At 42.2% G+C, this 18,769-nt stretch overlaps 2 protein-coding genes across 2 annotated transcripts; both read right to left on the minus strand.

The window, feature by feature from the left end:
- LOC131885052 (larval cuticle protein LCP-17-like) lies at positions 1-1,063 on the minus strand. Its single transcript, XM_059232976.1, has 2 exons — positions 768-1,063; positions 1-700 (listed from the first exon to the last, which is right to left on the minus strand). Exons 1-2 carry the CDS (start codon positions 774-776, stop codon positions 128-130), a joined length of 582 nt encoding a protein of 193 aa, XP_059088959.1. The 5' UTR covers positions 777-1,063; the 3' UTR covers positions 1-127.
- Positions 1,064-2,016: 953 nt separating this feature from the next.
- On the minus strand, positions 2,017-8,035 carry LOC131885336 (protein nervous wreck-like). The gene is made up of 5 exons (XM_059233360.1): positions 7,074-8,035; positions 6,646-6,855; positions 5,715-5,987; positions 5,435-5,634; positions 2,017-5,369 (listed from the first exon to the last, which is right to left on the minus strand). Exons 1-5 carry the CDS (start codon positions 7,326-7,328, stop codon positions 2,438-2,440), a joined length of 3,870 nt encoding a protein of 1,289 aa, XP_059089343.1. The 5' UTR covers positions 7,329-8,035; the 3' UTR covers positions 2,017-2,437.
- Between the last annotated feature and the right edge of the window lie 10,734 nt (positions 8,036-18,769).

An 18,769-nucleotide genomic window follows, 5' to 3' on the forward strand; every position in this document is an offset into this window, starting at 1 on the left:
TCATCGATATTCATATGTTTAATAAATAATCATAGTGCATAGAGTTTGGGAAAGTGTTGCGGATACCAACTAAAGACGACTCAACAGTCACCTCTTGAATCCTTTTTGATTGAATCCCATTCAATATTTAGTAGTTGTATTGCGTGTATGTGGGTTGAGCAGGAGAAGCAGCACCGTATTGGCTGGTGGGAGCGGCCGGAGCCGCAGCAGAGTAGCTGTTGGCAGGAGCAGGGGCGTATCTGTTGGAAGTGGAAGAGGCAGCGGCGGCTTGTTCCTCTTGTTGGGCAAAGGCGATTTGAGCGGCCACAGCCTGGCGTTGCTCTTCAAATGGGATCTCTGGGGCCACGGGCAAAATGTCAGACTCAGCACGATAACCATTCTCATCGGCCTCCCAAGTCACGGTCACATCACGACCCTCGGCATCCAAATAGGTGTAGCTGCCGCGCATCACGACCACCTCGGTGTCATCAATGGTCTTCATCTCTCCAGTGGCCTCTTGCCGGATGCCATTCTCTGTCTCAAAGGCAAAGTCAAAGTTCTGCGACTCGGCGGTGGGGCCATTGTAGACTGAAGAGACAATACCAATGGGAGCTTGAGCTTGGGCATTGCCCCTCTGGGATCCACTCTGGGAGTATCCCGAGTCACGGGGAATGCGGGCACCTGAGGCCACAGCCACGATAAGGGAAAGAACGGCGACGAACTGGAAACAGGTTTTGGTCTCATGTTATTGAACTAGCATCCCTTGGCAGGCTGACAATTTGACTTACTTTATTCATGGTTGGGATGAGATGTGCTCTTGAAGTCAAGAAGGGATCAACTGATACCACTGGTTATTTTGGGATGCCCTTATATAGGTCCTTGTGCCTAAACTCGTCTTCAACAGTAGACTTACCGTTCAGTTTCGACAAAATCTGATACACTTCTTCCACCGACCGGTCATTTCTCCCTTGTCCAAAGGGGAAAATGACGCTTGCCATTGGGTTCAACACCGACGCACTTTTTGCGTTAATGTGCTAACTTCTTGGCGGCGCTGAAGAAGTGCCTCACGTTAACCCCTCGCCTTTCCGTTCAGCTCCCATGATTCATTTTTGGGTTTCGTCGTTGAGCGTTCGAGCGTTCTCCGATCTCAATGCTCCGCTGTGATGACACTTTGCTCCCAACAGGCAACGGCGCATCTCTAAAGTACAAAATTCGAAAGATTCTGATACAATTCTTCCACCGACCGATCAAAAGAAAATATTTCGCTCGAACTTTGCAGGTAAAGCGACATTGACGCTATTTTTGCGTTAGAGGAGCAACTTTATCACAAAGCCGAAAAGACTTACCTAACCATACGGTTTAAGTTCTCCATCCATGTTTTTTTTCTTGAGCTTGCCATTGATTTGAAAAGGTTCCTCGAGGCCTACAATGTAAGTGTACAATGCATACACGAGTATAAGAGTAGTTCACAGAAAATTGAAAAACATTACTTTGTCCAAATATCCCAAGTAGGTTAAAAATTAATTTGACGTTACGTCAGTAAACCAGTTTCACGGCTATCTTGGCGTGCAGGATAGTTGCAATGGATGCAAATGCGTTTTTAAACCTCTTAACTTATCAGGGGTCCAACTGACAGGCAAGCTCCGGTTTTTGGTACTGAGCTTAATCAAAGGATTCTCAAAGTTTAGCTTCAAAGCGAATCATACCTTTTGGTTTCGTATCTTATTTTTTAACTTTTCACCACCACAAGTAGATGTCACTTTAATAACATGCGTAATTTTACATTTGCTTCCACGTGTATAAATTGATTTGGTGTTCACTGAAGCTTTGCTATTATACTCGTTTAACGGTGTTTTGCAGTCGCTCTACTGCTTCCCTTATTAGTCGTAAATGTCAAAAAGGTAAAAAATCACGAAAAATGACTCTTCGGTAACTACATGTAGCGAGCGCCATTTAGCTCGTGAGGGGTCTGCTGATTTCTAACGCTCAAGAATAACCGAAGGCTCTCGTTTCCCTTTCGAACATTGAATGATACAACAACGTTAATAAGCGTTTATTCATCAATTATATTATGGTCATGCAAGCAGTGACAGAGACAAAGGCGTTTAAATCTCTTTTCAACTTTGGGCATAAGTTTTCTGACACTGTTCACAAGATTATCGTTTCAAAAGATGCGATTGGTTGATTTTTTCCATCAAAACGTAACTTGGTGCGAAACACACCAGAAGGTCGCTAAAAGATCCTCGTGATACTTCAATTCCACGAATAAGCACTAACATTAGAAGTAATATGTTGAGGATTTTTGGCGCTTGATAGATGGGACTTACTATTATTTTAACAAGACATTAACACGCCCCCTTTGGAGTGGGCTGCCGCTTGGCAATAAGAAGCAGTTGAATGAAGGATTGGAAAAATGAAATTCGTTTGAATTCGTTTAGCCCTCTTGGGGGGTCATTCATTAGGCTGTGGATTCCTTCATGCTATCTAATTTTTTGAGTTGTCGAAGTTCCAGTTTCTCGGGTGGAACTGTCATCTCTGATTCGGTCTCAGATTCGCTCGAGGAAACTGGGTCTGGTTGGCCTGCGCTCTCGGAACTTGAGCTCCCCTTTTCCTTGCCCAAAGAACTTCGCTTTGAAGACACGCCGGACGAGACGGAAGAGTCCGAAGATGACTTGCGCTCAAGAATGCGCCCTGCTGTTGACACTGACTGAGCAGAGCCAATTGTTGCATCGATCTGGTCAACCGCACTGGATTTCATCGACGACTGATCACTGATCATACCCTCTGACTCGCGTTTGTCGGTTTTTGTTTCTATTTCAGTAATTTGTGGTGGAGGGGGAAACTCGGCGGCGAAGTTTGCCGTGAAGTCCGCCGTGAAGTCCGTTGTGAATGGAGACGTGGATGGCACTTCTTTGACCGAGACATTGCCTGAAGATTCAGGTGAGCTTGGAGATGATGAAGCCTCTACCGGGTATGCAGGGGGCAATGAAGGAGGCTCAGTTTCGGTTGAGGCCGACATGGACTCTTCATTTGCATTGTCAATTGATGTCGTGTTATTTGAATCCTCCTGTTGTTGCTGAACATCTTCTAAGGCATCTTTAATATCTGAGCTATTATGCAATGTTTCCGTTACAGACTTTTCTTCTGGTGATTGAATCGTCGGGGTTGGGGCTGTTACTACAATCTCCATGGAATCCAGATTGTTGGAACAATCCACTTCGGCTTTGGGTTGAGATGGCTCAGCAGCGCCTTGGTAGAACTTATCCGTAGCATCGTCATCAACTGGAATGTCTGGAACTTCATCAATTGAGATCTGAACACAAGGCACAACGGGCTTACACATTGCGTTATCAATTGGTTCCTCAGATTCCTTATTGACTATGTCTACGCTGGTCTCTGAAACCTCTTGGACTGGCTCTTGAATTGGCTTTTGAACCTCTGTGACCTCTTTTGGAATGCTTGTCTCTATTTCAGCTTCAGCTTCGTCGTGATCCAACTCAACTTTCTCCGGAGGTGCCGTCATAGGTGGAGGAGGTGAGAATGGAGGGGGAGCAAAACTAGGCGGCGAAGTGATTGAGCTTGCATCCGGTGTTCCTGAACTATCCGTGACTTCCTCGACCACGATGGATGGAAACAGTCCAATGCGTCCCTCAATTTCTCCGAGCCACCAACCGTCATCTACTCCGTTAGGGCAACGTTTTAGAATCCTTATGTTGTCTCCTTCCTCAAAGGAGATTTCGTCGGAGCCAGTTGCTTCATAATCGTAGAGAGCCTTACAAAACTCTTTGCAATCATTGATCGACATACTCAAACTAATCGAGGGTGGGCGAGAGTTTTTTAAGGAAGCCTGTGATTCCACAGATGGAGCACGGGGAGGGGGTCTAGGCGGAGGACATGGAGGAGGACCTGTCGGTGGCAGCGTCGTTGGACGAGGAGGGGGGCCCGGAGGAGGGCCTGGTGGTGGACCAGGTGGAGGACCGGGTGGAGGACCTGGAGGTACCATGCTCAATGATTCCGTGAATTCGTCAGAAGATTCATCTTCAGGAGAACTAACATCTGGTTGTAGGTCTGGAATAATAGGTTGTGCAGCCTCTCCTTGTTCAGGAATGGGCTCCATCTGAGGAGGATAGCCGAAAGCAGACGCTCCCCAACTCCCATTGCTCCCTTGGGAAGTGACAGAATCTTGACGAACCACTTCATTCTGCGAAGCAAGACTGTCCTGTCGATAGATACTTTCACTTTGAGAGACGTAACTGTCCTGTCGCTGAACACTTCCCGATTGCGATTGAAAAGAATCTTGTCTGGCCATAGACCCATTGGCAGTGTTTGTGTAAGTTTCTTGGTATTGATAGATATTGTTGTCGACGGCAAAGTCATTTCCTTCCTCGGGTGCTACTTGCTCGTCATATTGTTGTTCATATTGAGTGGCATCCACGGGGATTTCTTGTCCATCCAATTGAATGTACGCTTGAGGCAAATATCCACGATGGCCATCCGCATTCATGCCCATGACCCACCCTTCTTCGTCGCATTCGTCCAGGAGTACACTGATCTCCTCGTTCTCTTGGACGGTCAACTCGTCCTCGTTCTGAGCATCAAATGCGAACATAGCAACGCCTCGAGCAATATTGGGCTCAGAAGACGCAGGAACCTCGGTGTTTTCGGCCCAATTCTCATCAAGGTTTTGAACTTGACCATCGATTGGAGCTTCAGTCCCCACCTCTGATGCACCTTGGACTTCAGCCTGATTGCCAAATTGAGCCCATCCCTGGTCTGCGTCCGTAACCACCTCCTGCCTTGTATTACCACCCCACGCGGGTGTATCAGCCCAACCCACACTCGGGTCGTCGTCAACCGGGTTCGATTGAACATACTCTTCAATCTGATGATTCTCCACTGGGGGGTATTGTTCTTCTTTGGGAGAAGAAGGCCACTCTTCTTCCACCTGCATAGCATCAGGATTTTGTCTGGTATCTTGTTGCTGCTCTTGATCTTGGGGTTGTTGTACGTTGTCTTGCGTTTGCTCATTGTCAAAACTGTACACAAAGGCATCAATGTACTCATCAACGGCAATGCCACCTTCTCGCAATTTGGCCAAGCGGGCTTCTGCTTTGGCCTTCTCGTGTTCAGCATTTCTTATAGCCAGTTCCAATTCTGCAATTTTCACGTCTAGGCCTGGGCCACCTGTGTCATTGGGCTCCTTTTTCAAGCCTTTGCTCTTGTGATAGTGGCAGGCTTTGATCCGTTTATGGTATGCTTTTATGGTCTTAACAGCCTGATTGAGCTTGGACGCATTTTGCCTCGCTTCATAGTTCAGACTGTAACCACCATCATGTTCAGATGGAGTTATGATCCGTACTTCGTCCCCACTCGGAGTTTCGTGTTCATACCTAAAATTAAATCAATCTTTTTTTCTGCTATGGCTCGCATAGGAGGTGCGCTAATCCTGACTCACGTTATGTGTTGCCCTAGGGAGGGATAGACTTTCGTGTAGCATTCATAGTTGTATATCCTCGTTATAGAAGTGGCATGATCGCGAATGGTGGAGAATGATGAGTGCATTGCTGAACAAGTTAACAATTCGGTTCGCGCTATGGTGCTCAAATATTGAGAGACTTTGTCGTAAAAATTTCCTTCCAGATTCCTCATAGTTTCCTAAAAAAAATGAAGGTTAAGTTCAAAAGCGAAAGAGTCGGACAAGAGGAAAAACTTTTCAATACTATCAAATCACTCACTCCTAGATCTCTTTTGTAATAGAAATCTTGATAGGCGTTAGCAGAAGCCAAGCTGAGGATGTAATCATTTCTAGCTCCAGTTGATCGGATTTCGATTTCGTCTTGTTTGGCAGATAGAATTCCAGCGTGCTTCCGAAGGGATGTTTTTGATTGGAACAAGCTCTTCATATCACGCTTCTTGCCTTGTTTTCTGTCTTCGGCCTCTTTGGCCTTTCCCCGGACATCCTCAGCCTCGGATTCTTCATTGAAATAGATGCGTTTGGTTCTATCCAACTGAAACCCCGAAATTGTAAGTTAGTTTAAGGAAATCAAATTGCACGTTTTATTTTGTATAATTCCCAATAAATAGGATAGTGGACAAAAATAAATACGACGGACTCGAATATTTTTGCAATTTGAAGAAATGTTTCCCCTTTCCATTTTGAAATTGTTCTTCCAAGCTCTGCGTAGAAGTGCTCTTTCCTGAGATTTGGAAGACTTTTTATCCGGGTGTGTGTCTAAATGAATGATGAATTAATCGCCAGAGACCAATAACATAATGAGTTGGCACATCAATTAACTAATTAAGCTGACCTAAGACAACATGAATGAAGAACCAAAAGAAAGAAGTATTTACCTAACCATCTCCGGAAGAGCGAAAAGGCAATTACACGTACCATAAGAACTTTCTGGAAACTTTTGTTGTAACTTCCTGATATCACTGCTTATTATAGAAAGGTTGTTATTTGGTGGATTTTGTCTAGAGCCTCTTGTTTATGCCTAGTGAGTTGCTCTTAGAAGCTTTTAGATGTCAAGGACAAGACAGTTTTGAAAATATCGAACAACAGTTTTCCTCTGGGACAGCAACATGTTGAAGTCAGATGAAAGACGCTTTGACAATTAAGTAAGTATTAAATAATCACATGATACAGTTCTCCTTCTCTTTTCTTACCTCTGCAATGCACGAATGAAGATCCTTTTGGTAATAACTGAGTTTTTCGAAGGCTTTCTTAGTTTTCGCCTGCTTCTGTGTCCTTACACCCTTGGCATCTTTTTCAACCTCCTCCTGGAAGACTTGAATGGCGGCCAAGCGGGCTTTCGCCAATTTCTCATTCTCATCGAGCACTTTTCTCCAGATGTTGTAGACATTAACCTCCTGATTCTGGAACAAATCTCAGTTTTAATAGTTACTTGTAGGGAGCTGCATTCGAGCCTAGGCCTTCTTGGGTTTCTATCAGGCCTATCATAACAGCTCTGAACATCCTGTTATCGTGGCTTTTTCAAACCCCTTAAATCTGAGCGTGGTGTGGTGGCTCCAAGGTCAATTGAGCTAATTTGGTATAAGTACAATAGCAAAAAAGTTATGAATGAGTCATCTACCTGCTCATTTTCTCCTTTTTGGATGTCCGGGATGGTTGGTAAACGGTGATTTAGGTGCGAGTTGCTCAGTTTGAGAAGTCCTTCCGCGTAACTCTTTTCCAAAGCAATCTTGTGCTTGGTAAAGGTTCGAATGTCTTCCAGAAGATCAATTTCTTGTCCATGCTTAGCTTGAAGCTTGATCAGTTGGTCTTTGTGGAGAGCTTGAACGTGTTTCGAGTATGCGCCCTTCCGGGGCGGGGCAGCCAAGTTGGACATAACCTACAGTACTTGGGGTCGTCTGCAAGACACACCCACTTTAGTAAAGGAACGTGATGCTTCTTTCCACTCGTCATGAATTGTTCCAAAACACCACTGCAGCTCCGCTCTTACTAGGGGCACTCTTTGAGTAGCCAAACAAGGCCCAAACATGCCCTGGTGGGCTAGGTCGTTTGATTCAACTAAAATAGTCTCAGGTAATACTTCACCATAGAAGAAGTAGTTATCGGACCATCAAAATGAAATCCTATGCCATGTCCATGGTCGAACAGCAGTCATATGAAGCCAGGCAACAGTCATTGTAGGGCAAGAAACGCCACCACGCGCTTCAGCAAGGCCACCGAGCGCGAAGGACCCTAGGAAACCAAGCTCTAGTGTTGGTAGTGGTGATAGTAGTAGCATTAGCAGTATCAGCAGCTATTATTTTGAGCTCGCATCTTGCTCGATTGTCACGTGAGAAAGACCATGAAAGGTGCCGTGGCACACCAGCACACCCCGTACTTGGCATTGTGCCTCCACAACTTGTGTATGAGTGTGTCGGTTCGTCGTTGCGTCGGGGGAAGTGGATGACCAAGTGGCAGGAACGGCCTACACGTCAAAACAGCAAGTGGAAAGGCCCTTTGGATCGTTCAAGGACTCGCTGTCTGAGTAAAGAGGTGTTGGCACACAACTTCGATCTCAGTTTTAACTTGGAACATTTTCAAATCCGAAGAGTATGGAAGTAAGACACGTAACCGTTTTCTTACTGAAATATTCATTCTATGTATGACTTTATGAAAAGAGGTTGAGCCCAAAACTAGATTGTTTGGTCTGGCTGCAGCTTTCTTTTTCACACACACACACACACTCACACGCACTTTCTCTCTCCAGCGCCGCTTCCCCTCTTTCAAACAGGGCCCTTGAGTCTTTTTCAAGGCTTCTTTCTATCTGTTTCGCTCTCCTCTAAACCGAGCTAGAACAGACCACTTGGAACACATCGGCGGCGTAGTGGTCTTGCTTGGTTCGCATTCTACACAACTCGCTCCACGATGACTCCAAATATTTGTCCTCCAAACGTTCCAAATGAGAGTGGAACAGGCAAGCTTTCTTTTTCGACGCTGGCTTGTAAAGAAAACCATGTGGGAAAATAGTCTTGAGAAAGGTTTTGTCTGGTGAAGGCCACAGCTATGTTCTAGGTTCAACCAATCTCTAAGGCCTTCAACTTCAGAAGCACATATGCCTTGCCAAGTATTTACTTCAGCGTCAGTCCGTATAATTAGCAAAATCTCAAAAGACATTTTTATCTGAAACTGCGTAAAAAATGCTGGCAAGCCTCTATTCAATAAGACAGAACCGACAGACACCAAACACTAAGGTCATCAACAATCTATACAAAAAGTCTCAATCAATTTGACCAAATATATTGTTTGCTAATATGAATGTTGAACCAATTAGTTAGTTCATTTGTTAAGGTATAAAGTACCAGGCTAGCCTTATTGAGTTACCATTACATCGGCTGAGCCATTCATTATGACTTATGATTTCCGCCTCCCGGTTTCAATGTTGATTGTGTTTCAAATGAAATTGATGCAACTGATTCGATTGAAGTTTTGCCAAATATTGTGTTTGCAATAAGTTGAAGTGACGCTCAAATCTCACTTCATCATTTAGGAAGTTGCGTTACAATCAACCGTCAGTTGCGTAGTGATTTTTTTTACTTTTTGATTATTCACTAAAATAGCTCCTCTTCAATTAACCTTTTAGGACCTTACATCAAATCAAATAATGTTATATTACCCTAGGACTGTACAAAAATCTAGGTTCTGGTTTCCAAATGAAGAGAATGATTCGTGTCAGTAACACTATAACAAAATTAAAAGAATGCATATTTTCCGTACATTCTTGTTCATCTATTTTGCAATTTTCATGTATTTTGTAGCATTAAACATTACATTGAAACATTTCTTTGAGCATGAAAGTACAATTTATGACTCGATGCCATTGCTACATAACTAGTTAAAATGTCCTATAAAAACAATAACTTTGGCCCAATTGAAAGAACCTTGAGAAATGTACGATGCAAAGTTTTTGCCAGGCCTTTGTATGGTAATGTTGTGCTTTTTTTCAACATCACGATCAAATTCTTCTATTGAACCTATGGCATAAGTGAGACATGGAATGATGGAATGATTATCGTTGGATATTCTTCCAAATAGTATGTGAAACTAATTTATCACCCGCTGGCTTGAACAGCGTGATCAGTATTTTGTATTTCTTTATGGAAGGTTAATGAGAGTGTGTCAATGTTAGTCAATTTAGACTACTTTGACCGTCTTGAGATTGTCACGAAAAAAATATTGTGCTGTAGATATATGTATCAAAGATGTGCCATCAGATTCAACAAATGTTGTCCATCTGTGAATTGATTTCTGTTGATGACATTGTTTTCCTCACCTTTGCTCTCTTCGACAATCCCAAATGTCTAAAATTTCATGGGTGGTAGCCAAGAGTCTAAGTCTTCTTCTCTAAATTCCCTCACAGATACACGTAAAACAGCTGAAGTTCCCTTTTTGAAAATGCTTCTTATTTTGAACATGCTTTTATTGACAGAAATTATAAGGCAGATTTTTTTTGTCTACAAAGCAGTTTTCGACCTAGATATAAAAAAGTTTGTTCTATTAAGGTTGATAATTGCATTATTTTAGATTACTTTATGAGGGTTTTAGCAAGTGATTTGAAAGTGGCGTGATTTTACAAAGCTCTTGCACCAGCAAAACCTTTGGGACATCCTGTAGGTCGCATGTTTAAGAATCTCATTGCTAGAGGTCGCTTGTTCAAATTCTGGTGCCCGAAGTTAACCTTTAAACGGTGGGGATTAACGTCCCGGGAGCGGTAAGGAAGCTCACAACACAATGAGCATCGAATTACATTTGAGTACCTACTTGTTGGTGCTGTACCTTGATGTCATCTCTAATCCACAACAATTTATTTTAGCAACATTATTCGCAAGTCTTCATTTGCTCTGTTGACACCGAAGAGACGAGGAGTCTGGCGCAGGGCTTGTTTTAGGATTTCTTCCTTCCAAATTTCAGATTGGCGGACCTAATTGTTGTTCATTTTATCAAGTTTTGCAATCCCATGCTCATAACTCATAAATTGACTGTAGTGTACGTAGAACATGTGAAATCGGATGTGAAGCACATCAAAATAACTTTTTCACCTCTTGGACGTTGTTTCCAGATCATTGGAGAAATATTTTAACTACAATGATGGAACGTTGGCCACGGTTTGAAGCTATCTGTGAAGTCAGCAGCCTCATCTTCAAAGGGCGGAACAAGCAGTAGCCGAATTAAAAGATTTGTTGTCCTTTCCCCGCTTGTTCTGGGCTTTTCTTCTTAACCATGTTCAGACTCCCGGAACGAATACTCTTGATTTATGTATAACTAACTATTGTCATTTACGAACGCGGTTGCACGTTCCCTTATCCAACATCTTTGTTCCCTCGAGCTACAGGGGATCCCGAGGGAATCCGGCTTGGGGTCCAACTCGTTCCACAAGAGGAAATCTTTTGAAAACGATGGCTAAAAAAAAGGACACAGACTTACTCGTAGAGTACATATTGTCACTAATATTGTTTTTCTCTTTGGGACATGAAAGACAATTATCAGATCAATAGTCCCTTTTTCTTCTGTGATCGACATCCAAGATGATGATTAAGTGGACAACTAGAGCGAGAATCAAATCCGTCCCTCGGTTGCCCCTTGCGCTTAGTTTGAGCCCAATTTTGGAAAGTGCTTTCACGTTCCCTTACTCACTCCCTCAGTCCCTCACTCTCTCTTGGATATTTTAAGACAAAGAAAGCCACTTTGGAAGAGACGCCATGTTGTCATTTTCCTCAGGGAAACGGTATGTGGGCAATTCATCAGTTCCAAAGGGAGGCCAGATCATGGTGATGATAATAACGGTCACATTTATGAGCTTGATGTACGTACTCTAGGTGCATTGTGGCATGCATGTATTCATGTACTGTTGTTGACTGACTGAAGCACGTTCAGAAGAAGTTCGCAGTTACTATTTTTGAGGCATTCTTTGGCTCCAACCATTGCAGTGGCTGTGTGGTAGTCAACTTATCACTCCATTAGTTGGATAAACGATGGCTATGGCTCTCGTAAGTATTATATATTGTCTCTGGAGTTACCGGGAAATTGGGCAAGAACTTGCTTCTCTTTCGCTTCCTTTTCGACCCCCTCCGACCCAATTCTTTGGGTTAGATCCATTTCAAGATCAGTAAGGCCATCATCTCTACGGTTTGTTCTGTTGGGGTGATTATGACAAATGAGCCCCGTTGATCCATAGGCCATACCCATACCACTTGGCTTTGGTGTTGAATTCAGATCGTCGGGAACATATTCAAACCCACAGCATGCAGTAACAAAGACCCAAACCATGAAATGTTAACACTGATGTGACAAAATGACACCAAGTCGAAAGGAAACTGCCTTAAATTGTTACGCTGTTTGATTTAACAGCGTACTTAATGTGTCCAGAATATGTACAAAGAATACCTTGTGATCGATAATAATGGTAGGTTTTCAACTAATTTCTTGAATACATGCCTGACCGAGAACGTGATCCAGAACGGGAAAAGAGCTTTACGAGTCAATTAATTTGGATAAGGTCTCATGTATTTTTGTTTAACAACTGTATTTTTCGAGACCTTCACTCACTGATTCATTTGCTAGTGGTGTTTTACTCAGATTTTGATCAAAGCGTTGTGAAGTGGATGTGGGAGTTTAGAAGCTCTTATTGATAGCATCATATGTGGGAAAACTGCGGATAATGAAACCATGACACTCTCTCCTGGCCGAAAATGCACTCTGTTTAATGAACAGAGGTACGAGTCTTCTGAGGTTGCGTGAAAAGGTATAGAATAGGCCATCAAATCCAGCAAATGGCGGCCTTGGTCCATCTCTTCGACATTATACGGCCCCCATGTCATCCCCCAGGAGAAAAACGGTCCCCCATTTCGCTTCTCATCCTTTACGACGCAGTCATTTAAATGCAAATACAAAACCACTCGAAACAGTCCGACATGAATCGCTCGGGTTTCCATTCCAGACCCTCCTTCGATCAGCGTGACGCCTTTTGCAGGTCTCTCAGGTGGCATCCTTATCATCCGTGCATTCATTATCTGTCAATCTAACCACGGCAAATGGTCTGGACATCCCCCAACTAGGCATTCCAAGGAACGGATGGCTTGTCGCCTTGTCACATCTACGTAGAGCCACCAATTTGACTTGAATCTCTTTGGACACTAATCTGCGTGTAACCTGCTCGGGGCTTCACAACAGCTCACATCAGCAAAAACCTGACCAAAGATCAAGATGCCAGAGGGTGAATGAGATTGACCTCAAACTGTCAGGTATGATAACAATGAAATCATTGTTATGTTACGACGGCTTTCCTCGCTTCTTCTTGTGCGAAGAAGGGGGCAAGCACCTTCTTGACAAGAAACATAAAAGCGAACAACGCTATCAAGGAATAAAAAAACCACCCTAGACATATATCGATACATAGAGCCGTGTCTAACTTTTGTGTCGAGATTGCCATTCCGCATAGAAGTTCTCGAAATAAAGCGAAACTCAATGGGGGGATATCTTTATGGGTATCCCAAGAGGGGCCGCTCCATCTGAATATGGGCCTCTAGGGTTTCTCGTCGCCCCTTTCCCGTCCAAAACGTGGCCAGAGAATTGAATTTCTATCCTCGACAAACGGAGATGTTGTCATCAATCCAGTAGGCTTGGTCTAGCAGGCTTGGGGTTTTCAGTTTCCTGTGTTCGGACAATGAGAACTTCCCATAGATTGACTTTGAATGAGCGGATGATAAATTTTTCAATCTCAGGGTATACCGCAAACCAAACGACCTTCGTTATTTCTTCTTATCTTTGCGATAAATCTTCAATGTGACAAATATGACTCTGAGAGAAGAGTCGATGGAATGAGCTGTTGCCTACTGGGCGTTTGAAAGAACTTGACAACGCACAATTTCTGAGTTAGGCCCTTCGGTCTTAGTCAAGACATAACGATGCAGTTGGAGCTATTGTTTTCGGTTCATCTTTGGTGATCCTTATCTTTGTCAAGCCAACGGCTGGAGGATCACGATGACAAGATGGCCATATCTTCTCAGAACAAGATCAAGAATGCCGGTATCCAAGACAGGAGGAAGTTCTTATTATCAATAGTGCATCTTTCGTCTGCGAGACAATTGAAAAAAATACGGTATGTTCCAAAAAAGTCGAGTTTGCAAACTTGCTCCCCATCATTGCTAATGAACATGAAATCTTTGAAATTTTCGGGAGTTCAAATCCATTCTGTGGGCCCGAACTGAAAAAGATGTCCACTTGCTTGCAATTTGTCCTTCAACTCCAAATCTGTTATCGCTGGTTTGAATCAGGCACTAGAGAGAGCAGATACCAAGAAGCGAAGGATTAGAGATTGCCCAGAGATGGGATTTGGTCTGAGCGAGCTCAACCATGCCAAGCAATTTCCAAGCTATTCCATTTAAATTGTTATCTTCGCATACCAATCTTACGCGCCTCAAAGGGTCAACTTTATCACTCTTCGGCAGATATTCAAGTTTGATTCTGTCGTGGGATGGCCGGATGAGCACATGAACCCATTCGGTTTTCCTCATTTTGATATCAGCTTGATGGGGCATAATTAAACCACTTTTGTAAACCAGTTGGGCGCATCATCACTCCAGGAATAGAATGCTCGGGATTCTTGTCTATAATCAGCTAGTCTAGTTGCAGCTCCAGGCAATTTGGTGTTCGAAGTGTCCTTGTGTGCATTTAAAATAAAAGAAGCGCAAACCGTCGTACTCTTACAACGAAACTGGCCCGCGGATTTGCCAGCTTTTTTTGGCTTAATCGAGAGGTTGGAAGGTTGATCTTTTACCTTCTCCTTCTTTCTCCTCTTCCTTCTCCTCCACCACCTCTTTCTCCCATATTGGTAATGCTTTCATGTTGAACATCAAAGTGACTAACGGGCATCAGGCTTGCACATACCGTATATCCGTAACCTCGATCAAAGTTGAAAATTGTTCAAGTATTAAAACAACGCACAGTCGGATGCTATGACCCCACGATTGAAATATCTTGCATATTGAAAGAAAGCAATCCTTGTAGATTTTTTATTGTACCCTCAGTTAACATCTTTGAAAAAAGCCAACACTTTCTAATGCTGTGCTTTGTTTTCAAACTGAGTTGCTGACATTTACTCCACGAAATGAACCGGATTCAAAGCTTTGATAAATTGAATTATTGGTCAATCCATTACCTTGATGGATAATCGTCTTTCTAGTGGAGGATGATTGCACTTCCTTCAAACAATAAAATACATACTTCCAGCAGTCCCATCAAATATTTCTGCCCCCCCCCTTCAAACGGATTGGAAGATTTAGATGGAAATGGGTTGGCAGCATGCGTTTGATTACATTGGAATGGAATTGGAATAATCTGGTTTGACCATTGATTTGTTACACCGGCATAGATTCTTCCACGTGCCTAGCAAGGATCGAGTGAGAATTTCCGGGAAGTCAAAGGCCAAATCTGTAGCAAAACCCACTGTGGATCCGCTGATTTACAACCACCAGTCCTCTAAAAAGGTGATATGAGTGTAAATGGGGTAATAAGGTAGAATCGAAGCAAAGTATAGGAACCCATGATGGTCAGGTATGGCAATTGGTCAATAGCCATGAATCTTTTCAAGTATTGATAATTCATCGGGATGATCAAGATGGGGCTGCCGTTAGCATTCTCAACATAAAAAGTCTTCCATAATTTGAGGATGTTTAAACCTCTATTTAGCTTGCAAAACATTCAGTGCCTCTTGTATTACAAAAAAACTATATTTCTCTGTCAAAACTAATTCAAGTTATTTTTTTTTCATTTTCTCATCGACCAAGTAAAACTTACTAACAAATTGTTTTTGGACGTTACATTCCAATTCATTCATTTTACTAACAACCCAAACTTATTTACGATACCGAAGGATGTACGTACTACATGAAGTATTCGCTATGGATGTCGCAGTCGCTGCAAATAGAAAACATATAAAATGCCCTTGAATGTGAGTCAGGCGAAGGTGTTTGGATTACTGCCGATAGACCTCAAATTGGTTTAATATAGCACAACAAATTTTGAAAAAGCGTGAGCTCCGACAAAAAGATGGAATAACAAAGATATACAGAGAGAGAGAGAGCAAGAAGCAATGAGATTAAAGCCGTTATAGTAGTGAGAAGCCGGGCGGTTCGGTCTTCTCGTCGGGATTCACTCGCACTTCTATCGAGTTCTTTGAGGGTCGCTTTTCTACTTGAGGAACCAAGACAGGGACGGCGAGCGGGGCTGATGCATAGCACATACACTAGAAAATGACACGGGATTAGTAATTCATCATCTCGAGCTCTGAGAGCATTGTAAACAAGACATTTTATCTCAAGGGCTTGGCTGAAGAGCGCATTGGTCCATCAACATAGATCATATCATGGCTACCAAAGCAGATCATGAATTTCATCCGAAATACCTTCAGATGGATAAAAATTAGCAAGAGATTGAAGATTGTAGAATCAAATAATGTCATGGTTTACGAATTTGCAGATCAGAACAAAGTTCTTTTAAAGTCACGACCAAGGCAAATTGTCGGCCTTCATACCGGTATAACATCTACGTGCAATACTATAAAGTCGGTTAAATAGAACATGAATTACATCTTAAAACTGCATGAAATAAAGAATGGGAGAAAACCTTCACTACACCCAAGAGACGATATTCTGGGGTATCAATATATTTGTTACAATAATCCATAATTAAGCTGTTTTAGGATCTCATGGATGATTGAGGTTTGTCTTTCAATTTGATTATCATTATTTGATCCTATAAACTTGTTAACTGCGAGTTTGACTCTTCAATCTTATTTGTTTCAGACTTCAGTCAAGTCATTATTGTGATGCTACAAACTCACTACTACCGCAAATTCACTTTGTAAGCGGCTCCATTGTCAGGAATTGTCCTACAACATGGCCTTTGACAAAATTCGGGTTTGGTTGAAACTCAAGAACTCATTTACTAAACGTGTTTATTGTCCGTTTTAGCATTAAAATAGCATTATTTGCATAGTCCAAGCATTGTGAAATCTCGTCTAGCATCTTAGCATTTTCCTAGCATTATTTCACTGAAAAATTGACCAAAAGGAAAGAAAAGTAATAAAAAAATCTCACAAGGGAACTACATTTGCGGTGTTAGCAATGTTATTTCATTGGATTTCATCCCATTGCATGAAATTGATACTCTGTAGCCATAAAGTGATTTCCATTGGATTGTTTACTTTATATGAAGCAAACAAAATGATTGAATTTAGAAACAATAAGAATAAAGGGAGATTTAGCCAAATTTATGTTTGTAACCAGACTTTTGGCACACAAAACGATTTCGGGTTAGCTAACTCAAATAAAAAATTGATCAAAATGTTCAGTGCGTGTATAAGGACGAAGTACCAATCCTTGAGTAAATGTAAGTATGGGTTAATTTCACGGTAATATTCAAAAAACCAAAAAAAGGCTAGTTTCTTTGTATTCCGAGAAGTATCTCCCCCCCCACACACATTTGAGGTAAACCAAATTACAAGATAAAAAAGAGGAAAACAATTTAAAAATAGAAGAGATAGACAACAATTAAGAACCATGGGAAAAAACTTATTGCACCTCTTGTTAATGTCCACTTTGAAGTATGAAGCACAATAAAAAAACCCAATTTTTCTTATTTTCATGATTTAATCTCACCCAAGAAGAACACTATTTTTGGCGATAAGATCAATTTTAATTGTATGCCAAAAAACCTTGTTCAAATCCTGAAAATATATTTTTGCACAAATAAAACTTGTCACTTTTTGGTGTCCCCTTCTAAGTCTCAGGGTTCAAAACTAGGAGAACATCACAAACACAACTGCATCATTTTTTCTGCCAGGTTTTTCTTTAGATTTTTGTGTTTTTCAAATGCTTTTTTTCTAAGAGTATAATTTTCAAGATGTTGCCTGAACATACCCTGTCAAAGAGTGCCAAAAATAATTGAATTGTGAAACTGTAATTCTTTATGAGCACCATGAATAATGTGCTCTTCTTAAAAAAGTAGCTGTTTTTAGCATTCCAGACAACCTCACCCATGATTGAGGCGCTGAGTTCACTGGGCAGCTCTGGACCTCTTTGACCCTCCTTGTCAGCATCAAGGCGTCCAACACCATGGCCTACCACCTGCAGGCCAACGGGATGGTCAAGGGCTTCTACTGAACCCTCAAGGACGACGGTCCTTACACTTTGTTTGAGTGCAATGTCAAATATTTCGTCTTGGATCTTGGAGGCCGTCCCGACAAAGTTTCCCTGGACCAACTCAAGGTTGCCAGGGGCGTGACCCCAGAGGTCGTTGCTGTCGCACCCCGTCGTGGGCGTCCCCAAGCTACGGCAAAGTTCGACCCTCAGTCCACCAAGGAGCTCGGCCGGATGATAGTCAAGAGCTTGAAGGTTGTGACCCCGATTTCCCGCCCTTGGGCGCTCAGACCCCGAGAGTCACGAGATCGAGGCGTGTCTCGCCAAATCGCCAACTACGGCATCATACATCACCATCCAGATTGATTTGTTTACTAATGGGGGCATATTTGTAGCGGCTTTCATTTCCATCATTAAAAGGCTCCAACATCTGAGTCAAATCTCGTGATTTGTGATTCCCCATCTTACTTTGTTTATGCTTTACAATTGGAGACGCCAATATAAAGCATAGTTGCGTTTGTTAACTTTTCTTCGTGATTTATTTCATTCAGAGGACAACCCTCTAAAGTATCGTCTATTAGAATCCCCAAGTGATTGATTTTCACATGAAATGCCTCGTCTCTTGCTAACGCTATGTCGTATTCCCGGGCAAGGACACTAAAGCAAGGAAACGCCACCTTTTTGTGATCACCAAACCTTTCCCGCCAAGTAAGGCCTAAACTTTTGCCGCTGAAATTTTTGAATGTCAGTTATTGGCGTAATTATTGAACAAAATATGTGACTAATATCATTTTCGTAACCATTGATGGTATGTGCTTAAAACCAGGCATTCAGATAAACTTAAAATGACTTTAAACATGCCTTAAAGTACAACAACTGAAAATTGCTAATTAGGTTTTCTTGATAAAACAAGAATTTGCTCAAAACACAATCATTAAATTCTCTTTTGCCAAAAATATTATTTGTAGAAAATTCTTTCAGACACATCTTGACCAAATTTCAAGTAATTTGACGCATTTGTTTTGAAACTATGGTTCTCACTCTAGGAATGGCCCTCAATCCAAAAGTAGACATACTGTAGCTCTGAGCTACGTATTTTTCTTTAAACTCATTTGGATGCTTCATAATCATGAAATAATAATTT

Source organism: Tigriopus californicus, chromosome 8 (assembly GCF_007210705.1).
Source record: "Tigriopus californicus strain San Diego chromosome 8, Tcal_SD_v2.1, whole genome shotgun sequence".
Taxonomy (NCBI): domain Eukaryota; kingdom Metazoa; phylum Arthropoda; class Copepoda; order Harpacticoida; family Harpacticidae; genus Tigriopus; species Tigriopus californicus.

What these genes read in the sequence shown, in the direction of transcription:
- LOC131885336 (XM_059233360.1), bottom strand. Translation starts at nt 7,328, where the DNA reads ATGTCCAACTTGGCTGCCCCGCCCCGGAAGGGCGCATACTCGAAACAC. An exon ending in AAAAAGGAGAAAATGAGCAG is followed by an intron (nt 6,856 to 7,073) that starts GTAGATGACTCA and finishes GATTTGTTCCAG; the next exon opens with AATCAGGAGGTTAATGTCTA. An exon ending in ATTACAAAAGAGATCTAGGA is followed by an intron (nt 5,635 to 5,714) that starts GTGAGTGATTTG and finishes CATTTTTTTTAG; the next exon opens with GAAACTATGAGGAATCTGGA.